We start from the raw sequence: 15,892 nt of genomic DNA on the forward strand, positions 1-15,892 counted from the left end.
AGGGGTCCGCCCACCCCCTGCGAGCTCCAGAGGCGAGCATCCAAGAGAGGGCTCCCAGAGTCTCGAACTAGATTCTCTTCCAGTGTGGCTAAACGCAGCCCTTCTCCAGAGCACCCTGGCCGGGCCGGCACAGGCCTCCTCGGGGGGCTACAGCCTCCTACTAAGATCTGGACCCACCTGGCTTGAAATGAGATGTACTGCTTACCTGTGGGGGGCTTTGGGTGGGACTCCAGACACATCACAGCAAGATGCACCTTAAATAGCCCAGAAGCCAGAAGGTCGACCCCCGGCACTATAGGGTGGAGGGCGGTTGACTGGGGGTATTCTGGTGGCAGGAATGGAAGGGTGCTGGGGCCCCAGCACAGATCAGAAGTCAGGGACAGGATCTCCAAGACCCCCAGGCTCCACGGAGCTCTGTTTGCTGGGCATGCTGGAACCCCTGGCTCCTGAGGAAAACTGAGGCCACCCCACAGTTAGAAGGATTTAGCACTTGGCTGTTTTATTTCCTCAAGAGCAAGACAGACAGGAGGTAGGGCTGCAACCCAGCTCAGCACCATGTGGGCAGCTCCCGGCCCCATGTGCCACCGCCACCTTATCTCCTGCCTCCACTGGGTACCCACAAGTCAACCGAATTCCTGGCCTCTGGGATGTCGCCCTATGTGCCACTCGAGTTGGAGGAAGAAAGAGTCTCCCGGTCAAAGCAGAGTCTGAACAACCAGGCTGCGCACAGCTGGTGGCTGAGTGTTCCCCGAGCTTCCTGCGTCCTGCCCAGCCTCAGAGGGTCTTCCCCCGGCCCTCTGAGATGACTTCCTCTGGCTGCGCGCGCATGTACCACTCCACCCAGGAGCCATCATAGATGGCCACGTCGGGCTTGCCGCAGAGGTAGGCCCCAAGTGCCACATGGCAGGCTGTGACACCGGAGCCACATGTGGCCACCAGCGGCTGGGACAGGTCCACCTTCTTGTCCTGGAACAGGCGGCGGATGTCCTCGGGGCTCTTCTCCAGGCCCTCGTCTGTCAGGAAGTCCGTGAAGGGGATGTTCACGGTGCCAGGGATGTGGCCGGGTTCGATGCCTGTTGCAGGAGGGCAGGAACAAAGTGAGGGTTGGTATGAATGGCCCCCTGCACTCCCAGAGGCCCCCTCACAGCCACAGCCCGAAACCTTCTATACGCCTCATCTCTTATAGTCCGCACACCAGGAGACGCAGGCGCTCTGCACAGACATTTCCATTTTACAGACGGAGATGCTGAGGGTCAGCATCACCCAAGGTCCTGCAGCCAGCAAATTGCTGGCTGGAATCCGAACCTAAGACTCGACTCAGAGCCCCACTCTGCCACCCCCACCCCCACCTCCTGATAACCGACTATGTGCATGGGGACAACAAAGATAAACAAGACCTCTGCCTTACTGGGGCCTACAGCACTCGCAGCCAAGGAGTTTTGATGTGGCCTGGCAGACAGGCAATCACCAAATAATTACAGGTGACATGGGTGTTACCAAAAGCCCCACGGGGTGCCATGGGGGCACATTATAAAAGATACTAATAGTAACAATACCCGCTGATGTTACTGAGGGCTCATGTTGTGCCAGGCACAGTTCTGAGCCCCGCGGCGTATTTTCTCCTTTCATCCTCCGCAAGCTCTATGCGAAAGAAATTACTATCCTCCGTTGGTACAGATGAGGAGACTAGGCACACGAACTCGCTCGCCCGAGTCTGGAGGGGGAGAGGGGCCCCAGAGGCTGTGCTGCTGACCAGCAGGCCGCACAACCTGGGAGGCGGGAGGGCCATAAAGCTTCTCTGAGAAAGCCCTGAAGGGAGAGGAGGATTCAGCCAGGTTGAGGGGTCTGGGTGGTGGGGGCTGAGCACCCCAGGCAGACGGAGTCCTTGGGGACAGAGGATGAAATCCCATGGTGCTTAGAGGGGTTAAAGGTGATCGTGGTGAAAGCCCAGACAGTAGGGAGGCCGAGGACCCAGGGAACCAAGGGGCTGGGAGCCTCTCGGCAAGCCTGGATTAGGACTCGGGCTTCGACAGGACCACGAGGGGAAATCAGACTTCTGTCTTCAAAAGACCGTTTTGATCGTAGCATGAAGAACCTGGGCAAGGCTGGTGACCATTCATTGAGAGGGTCAGCCCTTTACCCACATCTCTGGAAACTTGCCCTGGGCTCCCGACACACATTTCCTTTCCACCACTGGCCATTTCATTTCCACCATCCCCCATTAGGCAGTGTTACTGACATTCCCATTTTCATGCCAGGAACTGAGATTGGCAACAAAATGAACCCTCATAGTCAATGGGTCCAATTTTGGCCATTCTGACTCTAGGGCGGCTTCTGCCTCAGTTTCCCCTCACAGTGGGGTGACACTCCCACAGGGAGCTGCTGACCCATGTTGGTATCTATTCTCAGGACTTAGTGGACAGACAGCACTCTGAGTCCATGGCTGGCTGGAAGGCATCCTGCATCCCCACTTAACAGATGCAGAAACTGGGCTCAGTCAGAGTGATTACCTAGAGACCAGGCCGGAGAAAGGAAGAAAAGCAAGCTCTCAGCCCAGCATGGCCACAGTCGGAGCAAGGCTGTCCCCACACCTTGAACCCCACCAAGGCATGCTTCCTCCCCACGCTGGGCCGATGTGGCAAATTACAGGTGCACTGGCCAGTCTCAGGCTGTGGGGCAGGAATGATGGGACGGTGATCTCCTCCACTGATTCACATGGAGCTGCTACGCATACCAGCTGGGTCCACCTTGACAACAGGCCCGCTGGGTGCGCATCGTTATCCCCCATTTTACAGACGAGCAAGCATGACTGAGGCGAGCATTAATCACCTCTGTAAAGAGCCGTAACCAGAGACGCACACGTTAATTGTATCACTTCCCATTTCTTGAGTGCATCCTGTGTGTGCAAACACGGAGCTGGCTGCTTTACACACTTGCTCTCATTTAACATTTGACCCCCACCACATCCTTTCTGTTCCATGTTCTGCTCCACTTCACATATGCAGAAGCAGCAGCTCAGAGATCAGGTGACCTGCCAGGTGTCACACAGCCAGTGCAGCCTGGGGGAGGGCTCTGAACCCAGGTCTGGCTCTGGCTTCCTGCCCTATGTTGCTCCATCCCCTCCCACTGGGGGCTGAGCTGCAGGACCCAACAGGTTCAAGGTGGCGTCCTTATTAGGCTGAACCATACGAAATTGCTGCCTGTGTAGGTTCAAAAACTGCTGGAGATGAGCAGTTTCATTTGGTTTGACCTAATGTCAATATTGCTCTGCAGGGACCTTCGGAATTTGCCAAACCTCTCTGAGGCACTGACTCCGTGCTAGCTACCAGCTTAGCCTTTAGGATGCACTGGGAGCATGGGCCGTCCTTGCCCTGGGGCCATCTTAAACAGTGCTAGGACAGGGTGAGCCCAAGCTGCTCTGAAAGCACAGGACAGAAGATCCAACCCCGATGCCCCAACCCAGGGGCCTGGGGGATGCCATTCAGGGAGAGCTTCCCAGAGGAAGTAGCAAATTCCCTGCACTGCCCCCCGCCCCCCGAAGCGGGCAGGAGAGAAATGGCTTGGGAACAACCGCTCCCTGCGTTAAATGGACGGCCTCCCAAGTTCAGCTCCTGGCCGGCTGCTTCCTGAGACCTGGCAAGGTAGCCATTCTAAGGCTCCATTTCCTCCTCTGTACAACGACAACACCCACCGCTCGGCATCATTGAAAGGCTCACACCAAGGCGGCCACGGACCCCCCTGCTTTGTGGGGACCCCTCCCTACCTCCTACAGGGCTTTCCTGTGGGCTGTCTCCCTGGGGAAATCCAGCTCCCAGCAGAAGGTGCTGCCCCAGCCCAAGCCAGCAACCACCCTCTATTGGGTTTCTGCTCCCAGCTGGGGCAGCAACCTCACTCTCTCCTTACCGCCCTTCTGTCCTGCCCTCTGCAAGCCTTGGCCCCTGGGAGGGACTTTCCTGCCATTCAACGCCCTAGACTCCTCCTCTGCCCACCTCCATCACCCTCAGGGATGGCATAGCCCTGACCTGGCCTCATCCCTCTGGGGCCCTTCCGCAGTGACCCCCTACAGCCATACTGTTGGGGTGAGGCTGCTTGGGTTCTCACACTTATACAGGGCACCCTGGGTTCCCAAGGAATTTGGGGTAGTCATTGCCCCAAGCACGGATGGGGCTGGGGCAAGGATTATTGCCCCACTTGAGGATTAACGCCAGGGAGGCCCCCAGAATCCGGATCTCCCGGCCCTCTGCGCATTGCTGTTACCGTCTCGGGGCTCGGGCTCCGTGCCCCGGAACCGGCCGGTGGCGCGGGCGTCCACCACCTGGAAGCGCCGCGATTCGAGGTTCTCCTTGATGTCCTCGTACGTCTTGACGAAGGCGGGGTCCAGCGCGGCGTGGAACTCAGCGGGCGCGGGGCGGCTCTTGCCCGAGCTCAGCGGGAGGCCCTGGCGCAGCCAGTGGCGGAAGCCACCGTCCAGCAGCGACACGGCGCGGTGGCCGAAGGCGCGGAACATCCACCAGACGCGGGGCGCGGCGTAGAGGCCCTGGTCGCTGGCGTCGTAGACCACGACGTGGGTGGCGGCGCCCACGCCCAGGCGGCCCGCGTACTCGGCGAAGTGCGCCGCGCTGGGCAGCATGTGGTCGTAGGGCGACGTGCGGTCGCTGCATTGGTCGATGTCAAAGAACGCTGCGCCCGGGATGTGGCGCTCCTCGAACTCGCGGCGCGCGTCGCGGCCCAGCTTGGGCAGGTACCAGGAGGCGTCGAGCAGCTGCAGGGGCTGCCCGGCACGCGGGGCCCGCAGTGCCTCGGCCACCCACTGCGCTGACACCAGCGCGCGGAAGAGCTGCTGCGGGGCCATGGCGGCGGCGACACTGGGGCTGCAGGACTGGGCGACAGGGAGGATGTCAGGAGGGAATCAAGGAAGAGGTCGGCCCCGGGGACGAGAAACGCTGCTGGGGCTGGGGGCCGGGGCGGTGGAACCCGGGAGGGCAGTGTCCAGCGAACGCGGAAAACCATTGGTGGTGAACCCAGTGCACACTTGGGTCACCGGGCCTCCCCTGCCCTCCCCCGCCAGGCCTTGGATATAGACACAGGACAGAGTGACCACAAGACCATGACCCTTTGGAGAGGGCCAGGGGACCCCCTCACCGCTGCTTCCTGGGGAGCAGGTAGACCTGCTGGCACTTTAAGGCAAGTAAGGGCAAAATGGCAGCCCCTCCCTAAGACGCAGCTCAGCTTCACCTGCAACCAACCAGGGACCCTGGTGGAATTCATTCACTCATTCATCAAACATTTATATCAGCGGCCTCATGGGAATAGTAGCTGGCACTCACTGAGTTCCTGCTGTGTGCCACTTAATCCTCACTACCTTAGGACACTGCGGGACACAGACTAGGTTCCCACTTATTTGCTGAGTAGCCTCCAGAGGTTTGGTATTGTTCTCATTGTTTCTCAGAGGACCCACTGGGGCTCAGAGAAGTGCACTAACTTGACCAAGGTCACCAGCTAAGCGTGGTGGCGCCAGCCTTCACACTAGCAGTCTGACACCAGAATCCAGACTTCTCACGGACATGCGCTCTGCAGGCCCTGGGAGCCCAGCAAGGTCAGATTCTGTCCCTTGAGCCTGAGCTTTCTCTCCTGACCTTCTTGCGGCAGCAGCAACAGTGACCTAGTGCCTCTCTCCCGCTCCCCTCCCCTCCCCCGCTGGCCAGCAGCTGAGAGTGTGCCAGCCCACCAGCCCACCAGTCCACCGTGACAGGTCAGCCCACAGCCTTCCAGCACCAGGAGGCTCCAAACGTGTTGAGCCCCTGTGCAGGCAGCCCCCAGTCCACTAGGTGCCTTTGTGCCGGCTAGAGAAAGGTGGAGTTCCCATGGGGCACATGGCTGCATGAGTGGGTCCACGCCGCACAACCCCTCAGCTGTGCACCCCCTGTGCAGAGAACAACCTCTACGTCCAGACCAGGCTGTCCTGCTGCCATTCTGTGGCGTGCTCCGGTCAGCCAGCCTTTGGTAGAGGGTGCATCAAGATGCCTGTTTTGTGAATGAGGCGACTGGCAGTTAGGGACATAAGCAAGCTCCTTACCCTTGGTCGCAGAGCTGGTCAGGGGCTGCTTCAGGATCTGAAGCCAGATTTCAGCTCCTGAGGCTGGACTTCTTCCCCAGCCCCAGGTCAACGATGACCAGGGCCTAATGAGTCCACAGTGGGATACCCTGTGCCCAGCCCCCTCCCACAGTCCCATCACAGGCTGGCTTTTAGGAACCCACTTCGTCTACACGGGAATTGCGCTGGACAATGAGAAACTCTTGACTTTGCCAGGCCCTGATGGTAAAGATGGGCCACAGGCCTGCTCAAGAGACAACAGAACTGAGGAAAGTCTGGAGTGCAGTGTGAGCAGAGGGGCCATGACCTCAGCCTGAGGGGGGAGCAGAAGGAGTGGGAAGGCTTCCTGGAGGAGGGGGAAGTCCAAACCGATCTGACCTTTTCAGGGACCCAGGAAACGGAAGCTTGACCTTCAGGATGAGGAGGCTGCCGAGGGGGCTCTGGCTGAGGGGCAATCCCAGTCTCGGTGGGGTTCCCCACAGCTGGATAATGCTGGGAGATGCCACAGGCCGCTTCTTGAAGGACCCAGTGAGAGCCACCACAGCCCCGCCCCCCCACCATTCTTGGGGCTCCTTGTTTTCTTCCCCAAGGATCCATTTAGAGTAGAAAGAACCTTGGTTTGGGAGCCAGAGGCCCCCAAAGTCAGCACAAATCCCAAGTAAGTCCGGTGCTTAACGGGCTGTGTGAGGTCCGGCCTGTTCGGCTCCTGGGCTGTGTCCATTGGGCTTCCGACCCTCACCTCTTAGAGGGAAGATGAAATCATGAATGTAGAGGGGCCATCATTATGCACTGCACGTGCCGGAGGTAGAGGGTCTGGGAGAGCAGGCTGTGTGTCTAGAAGGGCAAAGGGCGAAGGGCAAAGGGCGGGGACCAGGTCGCTGTGTGCTGGGCAGGCCTGGACCACTGCAGGTGGGGATGCTGTGGGAGTGAAGGACTCCAGGACAGAAAGGACAGCCCTGGGCCCACCTTGGGATCCCCTAGCACACACCTGCACTCGGGGACGTGGGAGTGCCAGGCCGCCATCTGGGGTTGGCCCTGCAAGAGTAGGGCTCCACTGAGCCTGGGCGTTCCTCGAGGACTTGCCCAGCCTCGTCGGTCCCGGCACCCCTCTGCCCCCCGACTGCACAGCACAGAGCTCAGAGGATGCGCTGGGCAAATGTTCCTAAAGTATGAATTTTTGCAACTTCCTGTGAGAATATAATTATTTCAGAATAAAAAGAAATTTTAAAAGGAAGATGAGAAAAGCACCCCAGGCATATGGAACAGCACAGGCAGACAGCCGAGTAGGGGCAGGGGTGTCCCACCAGCTTGCAAAGAACTAGTTGCTGGATTCCCAGGAATTATGCCAACCGGTTGTTAAACACAGCCATTGTTAAAAATTAAATCATATAAACACAATTAAATAGGTTAAATTAAAACCAAAGGCAGTTTTTCAGAAGTTTGAGGCTTTGGCGCTGAGCAAGGGAAAACCAAGGCAGCCGGTGACACACGGGGCTTTCAGATCTGGGAGGACAACAGGCTGCCTCAACTCCACCGCGTGTCCCCAGCGACTGGCTCGGCCAGCCTCTCTCCCTGGTCTTTAAATAAGCTCCTGGCCTACCGCGCAGGCCTCTTGTGGGAAGTAGGAACACCGTCCGAGTACCCAGCAAAGTGCCTCACCAAGCAGGCCTTGACACACGTTAGTTTCGTTACACTCCGGGCACTTCTTTGCCAGTTTCTCCTCCTGGAGCCTCTGGGTCAGCTGGCCTCTTTCCTTGGCCTCTCTGTCCGGCTTTATGAGTTCTCCTCCCTCCCGCCCGCCCTCTCTTGCGCCACCCGATGATCCCCACCCCCACGCACGGCTCCCCACCCGCCACTCACCCAGACCTCCCCCTGCAGGCCTCCCCAGGCTGCCGCGCACGGCCATCCTTAGGGCGAACCGAGGGGCGCGCCTTTCCTCCCAGCCTGCGGCCGCCTCCTCCGCTCAGGCCCCGCGGGGGAGCCCCTCGCCGCGCACCCCACCGATCCACCGCCCCCTAAGGACAGGCCAGCGCGACGCCGCAGCAGTTACCCAGGTCTCGGGCTCCCGGCTTCCGGGCTTGGCCATGGCCCCGGCGGCAGGGCACCCCCTCCCCGCGCCCGCAGCCGTCCTCTCCTCCCGCCACCAACCTGCGGCGGGCCAAAGGGAGGAGACTCCGGCACAGCCCACCGCTGCGGCCACTCGGAGCCGCCGCTGCCCCGCGCCTTCCACTGGCCGGGCCGGGGGGACGCCCGCGCCGCCAAGCTCTGCCCCGCGCCCGGCCCGCGCCGCCCCGCGCCCCCGGCGGGTCCCCGGGGCTCTGAGAGGCGCGGCGCACTGGGGGGCAGCGCGGGGCGGGCGCGGCTGGGCGGGGACCGCGCGGGGGCGCGGCGGGCGGCGCTCTGTCCCCCCTCGGGCGGCGACGCGATGGTGTGGGCCGGCCGGGTTGTTGTGGGCTCTGGCTTTGAACGCGCCAACTTCTCCAGCGGGCAGGGCGAGCTCCAGGGCGGCGGCGAGGGCGAGTGAGTGCGGCGGGGTGGGGGCGGCGGCAGGCCGCTCGGGATTGGGCCGCTGGCCAGGCCACCTGCGATCCAGGGGAAAGTTCCCGTAACGAGAGCGGGTCGGGGTGCTCCGGGAAGCCCGGACCCAACTTGGGCACAGGGCACGGAGCCGGGGCTGGACTAGGGCATTCTGGAGGCGGGCGAGCGAAGGCTGCCGCGAGGCGGTGGGCGGGTTTGCTAGAGGCGCGGACCCTCGCCCGCGCGCCTACTGCCCTGCCTTCCCGGGAAAGCGGGCTCCAGGCCCGAGTTGCCATCTCTCCCCAACCTTGAGCCTCTTTTCGCTGCTCTTTTCTGGCACGATCCCGAGGGCGAATACTATAGCTTCTTGGGCCTGTCGCCCTCCCAGCCAGCTCCCGAATGGAGCCCTCCGCAGCTCAAGCCCCACCCCCTCCTGCGCGGGAGGGACCCAGGGAGGGGCGGAGCAGGCTTGTCCTGGGGAAACTTTGAACCTACCCCACTGCACGCCCCAGCCCCACGGGGTTGCTGTAAACAGGTGCGGCAGGGAAAAAGCTCGTCCTGCCAGGCCCCACTCCACTGCACATACAGCTTCATGCCAGTCTCTTTCCTAGTTCCCATCCGCGCCAGGTGACGTGCAGAGCTGAGACCATGGTTCATCAGGTTCTCTACCGGGCGCTGGTGTCCACCAAGTGGCTGGCGGAGTCCGTCCGGGCTGGCAAGCTGGGGCCTGGCCTGCGGGTGCTGGACGCGTCCTGGTACTCCCCGGGCACCCGCGAGGCCCGCAAGGAGTACTTAGGGCGCCATGTGCCCGGCGCCTCCTTCTTTGACATAGAGGAGTGCCGGAACGCGGCGTCGCCCTATGAGATGATGCTGCCCAGCGAGGCGGGCTTCGCCGACTACGTGGGCCGCCTGGGCATCAGCAACGACACGCACGTGGTGGTGTATGATGGTGACGACCTGGGCAGCTTCTACGCGCCTCGCGTCTGGTGGATGTTTCGTGTGTTTGGCCACCGCACGGTGTCTGTGCTCAATGGTGGCTTCCGGAACTGGCTGAAGGAGGGCCACCCGGTGACATCTGAGCCCTCACGCCCAGAGCCGGCCATCTTCAAAGCCACACTGGACCGCTCCCTGCTCAAGACCTACGAGCAGGTGCTGGAGAACCTGAAATCTAAGAGGTTCCAGCTGGTGGATTCACGTTCCCAGGGGCGGTACCTGGGCACTGAGCCAGAGCCAGACGCAGTAGGTAGGTGTCCCAGGGGGTGGGTGGTCCCTGGGGAGTCATGCTCAGTGGAAGGATGGGGAGTAAGGATGTCTGGGACCCTCTCCTGTTTTGCCCTCAGTTCCCCCCATGTGGGTCTCAGTCTTTCCATCTGTAAAATGAGAGGTTAGAGCTAAGCCTAAAGGCTTTTTCAGCTCTGATGCATGAGGACCTGCGTATGTGTTCCCATAGCTATGTGCGTGTTCCCATAGCTACACGCTAACAAGCAACCTAGCATCTGTATGGGGTGGCATCTGCAGAGAGGACTGGTGACACATCCCCCCACATCCGTGCCCAGACACTAGCTCCCTCATGCCCAGGGCTGTGTCCATGAGCCAACACATGCATTGCTACACAGAAGGACACCTAGCTTCTCAGGGCCTCTCCAGCTCCCCAGAAACCCTTATGGACATCAACAATGCCCTTCTCCCAGCACCCCTCCCTCTGCAGCTCTCCGGGGCCCCCCTGACCGTTCCAAACAGCTGCAGCCTGCCTCAGAGCCGTAACAGCAGCTGCCATTTCATGCTAAGCCCTTGACGCTGCATTATCTCATCTAACAAAGCTTAATATCCCCATTTTAGACGGGAGGACTCTGAGGTGCCAGGACATTAAGTTCTCACACAGTTAAGTGGCAGAGTTGGGATTTGAACCCAGCACTGCCTAGTTTCAAACGAATGCTCTAAAGCAGCATGCACCACCATTCTGCCCCACGCCCAGCTCCCAGGCCAGGAGGGAGCCCCTCTGCCAGGCATCGGCAGGGAGTGGGCTCCGGAGTCCTCTCCTATGGACAAAGGGGAGGCTGGAGGTGGGAGGGGCCTCAGGAGAGGAAACGCTGGGTTCTGGAATCTCCTAACAGAACCGCAGAGATCTCACCCTCGCTCCTGCTGGTTGCCCTCCAGCCCCTGCCTGGGCACCTCTGATGGCCAGGACCTCACTGCTCTGGGGGCCCCTGGTGGTCCAGGCTGCCCTGAGCCCCTGGGGTGGCTGGCACTTCCTGGGGCAGTGGCTCTGTCCTCAGTCGACTGCTCTGGGGAATCTAAGTCCTGTGCAACATTTTGCCTAACTTGTTAAAAAACGTCTCTTCCTTTCTGTGCCGGGGGGGGGGGGGGGGGGGGGGCACCGAGAGGAAGGGTCCGGTCAAGGCTGCTGGTTAGCGGCAGGGCAGAGCAAGGAGAGCGCCCGGCTCTGCCTCCCCATCGTGCTTTTCCCAGGCCCCGTGTTTGCCTTGCTGGGCTTGCTGGAGGCCTGGAGTTGAAGATCCAAGTTCGTTGGGCACCTTGCAGAGACTCCTGACGCAGAACTCCAGCAGCCCCCTTGGGCCCTCTCTCCTGGGGACTTCGGCTGCCGCTGTGGGAGGAACGGGCACTAGTTTCTTCAGCTGCCTCCCAGCTTGCCCTGCAGCAACCTGAGAGTAAGAGGAGGGAGAGTGTGCAGATGCCAGGCCAGTCTCCCCGCTCCCATTGTAGGGCTCAGAGAGGGGCAACAGCCTGCCCCAGGAATGCCTCCTCAAGCCCCAAATTCTAAAGTCCCTCCCCCAGTCCCCATCTGGAGTGCGGGGATCCTGATTTGAGCTCAGCTCCTCCTTTGTGGTGGGACCTCAGTCTAATTGCTTGGCCTCTCTGGGTCCCTTATAAGAAACGAGAAGAGTGAGGCCCCCCCCCACCCGGCTGTGGGTTTATTTCAGTGCAGCAGTGGCTGGAGGAGTGTCCTGAGAACTGCAAAGGCCAGGGCCACCGGGAAAGGCCTGGAGGACATGGCACTTCCCTCCCTCCTTCTCTGAGAGGCTCTGCTGGCCTCCTGCACGAGACATTTGGATGCAGAGGCGCACCAGGCTCTGCTGAGTTCGTGGTCCCCAGGTTGGGCTGGGATCTGGGAGGTCCCCCCGTGGGCTTAACGGTCCAGATGTAACACCCAGGGGAGTGTGAGTGGCAGGCAGGCCCCAGGCAGCCCTGGGAGGAGTGACCCCCAGGAGGAGCTGGATGCGGGGCCTCAGAAAACCGCCAACCACTTCTGCTGACCGTAGGCAAGCAGCTTCCCCTCGGGCCTCAGTTTCTCTGCTCCGGTGCCTGTGGTCCTGTTCATGAGGGGTGCAAGGTGGGAGAGTCAGGCAGACCTGAGTTCATGCCCTGGTGTGGCACTTGTGTGTGGCCTCAGGCGAGTCACCTCACCTTTGAACCCTTCTCCTTAATGAAAGGAACCCTGTGCACCTTCCAGGAGCTGTGGGGGAGGAGAGAACGGAGGTGGGAGTTGATCCACTCAGCATCTTTCTCAACCTTATTCTCCTTTCCTCCCCCCTCGGGGTCAGTGAGGGTGAAGAGGGAGGGTATTGGCCGCCTAATGAGCACTTTCATTTGTGGACTCCTTTATGCACATCCTCTCCTTGCCACCTACAGCGGCCCTGCAGGGGAGGCAGCGGGTCGGAACCTGTCCCACATTGCAGGTGGGGATGGGAGCACAGAGTGGCCAAGACGTAACCCCAGTTGGCAGCCATCAAAGCGTGGCTGTTTCTCAAGGCCACTGCTGTGAGCAAACACAGGGACAGGGGAAAGGTCACAGCTCCACGGTGCTGGTGTCCTTTCATGGGATCCTGGGGCCCCTCTGCCTGTCTCTCCCTCCTGGGTCGGGGGCTGCCCACTGGGGCCACCTGCACTGGATTCCTTAGTGGCTTTAGGAGGAAAGCAAGAAAGAGCCAAACAGGCTTTCCTGGCCTTGAAAACCCAGCTCGCTCAGTGACCTGAGGGATGTCTACTCACGCACTTGTCTGGCATCTTCTTGGCCAGAGTTGGACCACAAAGTCCCAGACCTCTGAGCGGCTGAGGAACCTGAGAGGTCATCTCATCCATTCCCGGCCTCGGCCCCCTTTCCCAGCAAGGCTCAGGGTGGTCAAAGAACGCAGTCTTTGGGGTGGGACAGACCTGAGTTCACTTTACACACCTTTGCTGTGTGTCCTAAGGCAAGTCACCTCACCTCTCTGAGCCTAGGCTCCCCATTGGTGGCAGGAGGATAATCTCCCCAGCTTTGTGAGGATTGAGGAAGATAAAGTTCTTGAGATCATCATTGTCTGGGCACCTGGTGCCCGAGATTATGAGCATGGTGGCCTGCCTGCTGGGGGTAGGGAAAGCCACGAGCCTGCAGCTGAAGCTGGATTTGGGAGAAGAACGGTAGGAGCCCCTGGCTTCTGGGCCCTGTGTGTCTTCCCTCCGGTGGCTCTGCTCCAAGGTTCTCTGGGCCAGGTTCATCCGGCCTTCCCCACACGCAGGCAGTCAGTTCCTGCTCATTTGAATTCTTCAGCCAGGGCCTGAGCCCCTGCTGGCAGAGATGGAAGGAGGACCCCTCCTCCCGAGGCGGCCGAGTGTGGGGGGCCGGAGCCTACGGGACCCCTGACTTCTTCACTCGGCAGAGGTGCCTTTGATGTAACCAGATGGGCTGTTTCATCGGGGGTGGGGGACGGAACAACACAGCATTCAGGACTGAACGACCGCGGGCGCTTTTGAACGCACTTAAATCCGGCCCATCGTCTGGATGCCGAAACATTTTGAAGTTGGGTTTCTTGGCAAAGAACACCCTCGAGGCCAACAGATCAATTGTTCCTCACTGCCTGGGTCAGCACACGTCCGATCTCAGATTAGCTTCCAGACAAAAAGATGAAATCACAACAGGAGGAAATCGCTGTAATTTTCTAAGTGGGGCCATCTGTTCAATCGAAGGCACTCTTGCCTCATGCCAGTGAATTCCGGAACCCGCTTTGAACGTGGGGAGAGGGGAATGGGATGTGGCTCTGTGATTGCACGTCGACGGTGTGCCAGGGTCACTGGGGTCTTCTCCCTACAGTAGCTGACTTCCCCACAAGCCTGAGGGCTAGGGGGGTTGTCTCCCCACTTCACAGATGGGGAAACTGAGGCTGAGAGGTGCAGGGCCAGCATGGCTGCAGACTGCCCTACTGTGTGCCCTGTCACTCTGGCCAGTTTCTCTCCCTCCCACTGCCACCCACACTGGTCCTGCCTTGCCCCGTGGTTCGATTTAATGGGGTGGTGGGGAATTTTGGAGGAAAGGGAGCCCAGAGAGACGCCCAGAGCTGCCTCAGTGCCCACTGCCTGGGTGGGGGCTGCTCGAGGAGGAGAGCAGTGACCTGGGTCTGCCGGCACTGGACCGAGGCCCTGACCCCGTGGGCAGTGCCAGCTCTGGCAGCGGCCCAGTCCCCTGTGCCCCACTTACTGACTGTTCTGGAGCCAGATTTGGTAGAAGGGCCTCACTGGGTGCAGAGACAGTTCCAGCGTGGACCCCCGAGCCAGCCTAGACCCTCATTCTGCTTCCATCCAAGCCTCTCAGGGTTGGTAGCAGGGGCCTGTAGGGCCTGCACTGCCCCCATTCTCACCTGCCCCCCAGGGTGGGTGGGCTGGCCTCAGGACTGAGAAGTGACATGACTTGCTTAAGGTCACCCTGATGGTAAGTGGCAGAGCTGGGATTTTTTTTTTTTTTGGTGAGGAAGATTGGCCCTGAGCTAACATCTGTTGCCAGTCTTCCTCCTTTTGCTTGAGAAAGATTGTCCCTGAGCTAACATGTGTGCCAGTCTTCCTCTATTTTGTATGTGGGATGCTGCCACAGCATGGCTTGATGAGCAGCGTGCAGGTCCACACCCAGGGTCCCAACCCACGAACCCCAGGCCAGGGCAGCAGAGTGTGCGAACTTAACCACTCTGCCACTGGGCTGGCCCGAGAGCTGGGATTGGAACTTATGTTTAACACCAGGTCACATGCTCTTTCTACAACTGTGTGCTTAACAGGAACCCACGGGACTCGGTTTGGTCCTGGGTCTGTCTTTACCTCTCTGTGTGGCCTTACGTGAGCTGTTTCATTCTGCTGAGCCTCAGTGTATTTGTCTGTGAAATGGAGTGACATTATACGTCATGAATTATGTGGCTGTCTGTCTCACACCTGTCTTCCTTGCTAGACTCATTCCCCTGCGAGCCCGGGCCGTGTCTCTCCCTTTCACCCCTGTGTTCTCAGCAATGGGCACAGCACGGCATATTTGCATTTATCATCTTATTTCCTCTTCTCAAGAGCCCTGTGAGATAGGTACGTACCACAGAGCCCATTTTACAGATGAGAACACTGAGGTCAGAGAAGTGAAGTGGTTTGCCCAGGAGAAAGGGCAGTAAATAGTAGAGCTGATACTCACACCTCTCAAGCAGGTAGGATGGTGGACATTCCTCCTTCAAGGCTGGTTTTGGGGGAGGGGACACTCTGTCTTAAGTCGTGAGCACTGAATGTAGGTAGGGCCAGGAATAAACTGAGCTCCAGGAAGGGCAAAGACTTATTTTTATTTGCGCAGCTCTCTAGCCTTATATCCAGGACAGGTGGCAGCCTCTGGGCCCCACTCGCCCCCACCCCCGTGTTCCTCCTAACCTTGTCCTGCCCTTTGTCCTCTGCCCCCGCCCAGGACTGGAGCCAGGCCACATCCGAGGCTCGGTCAACATGCCGTTCATGGACTTCCTGACGGAGGACGGCTTCGAGAAGAGCCCAGAGGAGCTCCGTGCGATGTTCGAGGCCAAGAAGGTGAACCTCGAGCAGCCTCTCATTGCCACCTGCCGGAAGGGTGTCACCGCCTGCCACATTGCCCTGGCCGCCTACCTCTGCGGCAAGCCCGACGTGGCCATCTACGACGGCTCCTGGTCCGAGTGGTTCCGCCGGGCCCCGCCGGAGACCCGGGTGTCCCAGTGGAAGGGCGGGAAGGCCTGAGTGGTGGGCTCTCCTCCCACAGCCCGTGACTCCCGTGCTTAGTGACCCCAGCGTGACCTGCCACTGGGTCATGCTCTCCAGCAGAGGAGACTGACACGTGGTAGGATTGCTGTCAAGCCCCCCTTCCCCTGGCAGCACTGGAATAAACTTGGCCTTTTCCCAGGAGCTGTGTTTGCCTGTCTCTCCCTGGTTCCATCCTTGCCCCACCCTTCTGTCTCCTTCCTGTTCCTTAGACCCCCACCGAGGAGAGAAACCTCCGTGGCAGCCCCCAGCTGGGGAAGCCAC

General features: G+C 60.0%; 2 protein-coding genes across 5 annotated transcripts; one reads left to right on the plus strand and one right to left on the minus strand.

Moving 5' to 3' along the window:
• Nucleotides 1–473: 473 nt before the first annotated feature.
• MPST (mercaptopyruvate sulfurtransferase) lies at nucleotides 474–8,389 on the minus strand. Of its 4 annotated transcripts, none has more exons than XM_044780149.2 (3): nucleotides 8,243–8,389; nucleotides 4,258–4,879; nucleotides 474–1,073 (listed from the first exon to the last, which is right to left on the minus strand). In XM_044780149.2, the coding sequence occupies exons 2-3, from the start codon at nucleotides 4,850–4,852 to the stop codon at nucleotides 775–777; spliced, it is 894 nt and encodes a 297-aa protein (XP_044636084.1). In that variant the 5' UTR covers nucleotides 4,853–4,879; nucleotides 8,243–8,389; the 3' UTR covers nucleotides 474–774. The 4 variants fall into 4 exon arrangements, with proteins under 4 accessions (XP_044636084.1, XP_044636086.1, XP_044636085.1 ...); XM_044780151.2 differs by having other exon boundaries at nucleotides 8,145–8,384; XM_044780150.2 differs by having other exon boundaries at nucleotides 7,955–8,249.
• Nucleotides 8,390–8,493: 104 nt separating this feature from the next.
• On the plus strand, nucleotides 8,494–15,772 carry TST (thiosulfate sulfurtransferase). Its single transcript, XM_044780181.2, has 3 exons — nucleotides 8,494–8,614; nucleotides 9,223–9,854; nucleotides 15,309–15,772. The coding sequence occupies exons 1-3, from the start codon at nucleotides 8,520–8,522 to the stop codon at nucleotides 15,605–15,607; spliced, it is 1,026 nt and encodes a 341-aa protein (XP_044636116.2). The 5' UTR covers nucleotides 8,494–8,519; the 3' UTR covers nucleotides 15,608–15,772.
• The last annotated feature ends 120 nt before the right edge of the window (nucleotides 15,773–15,892 follow it).

The sequence above is a fragment of the Equus asinus genome, chromosome 4, assembly GCF_041296235.1.
Source record: "Equus asinus isolate D_3611 breed Donkey chromosome 4, EquAss-T2T_v2, whole genome shotgun sequence".
NCBI lineage: Eukaryota > Metazoa > Chordata > Mammalia > Perissodactyla > Equidae > Equus > Equus asinus.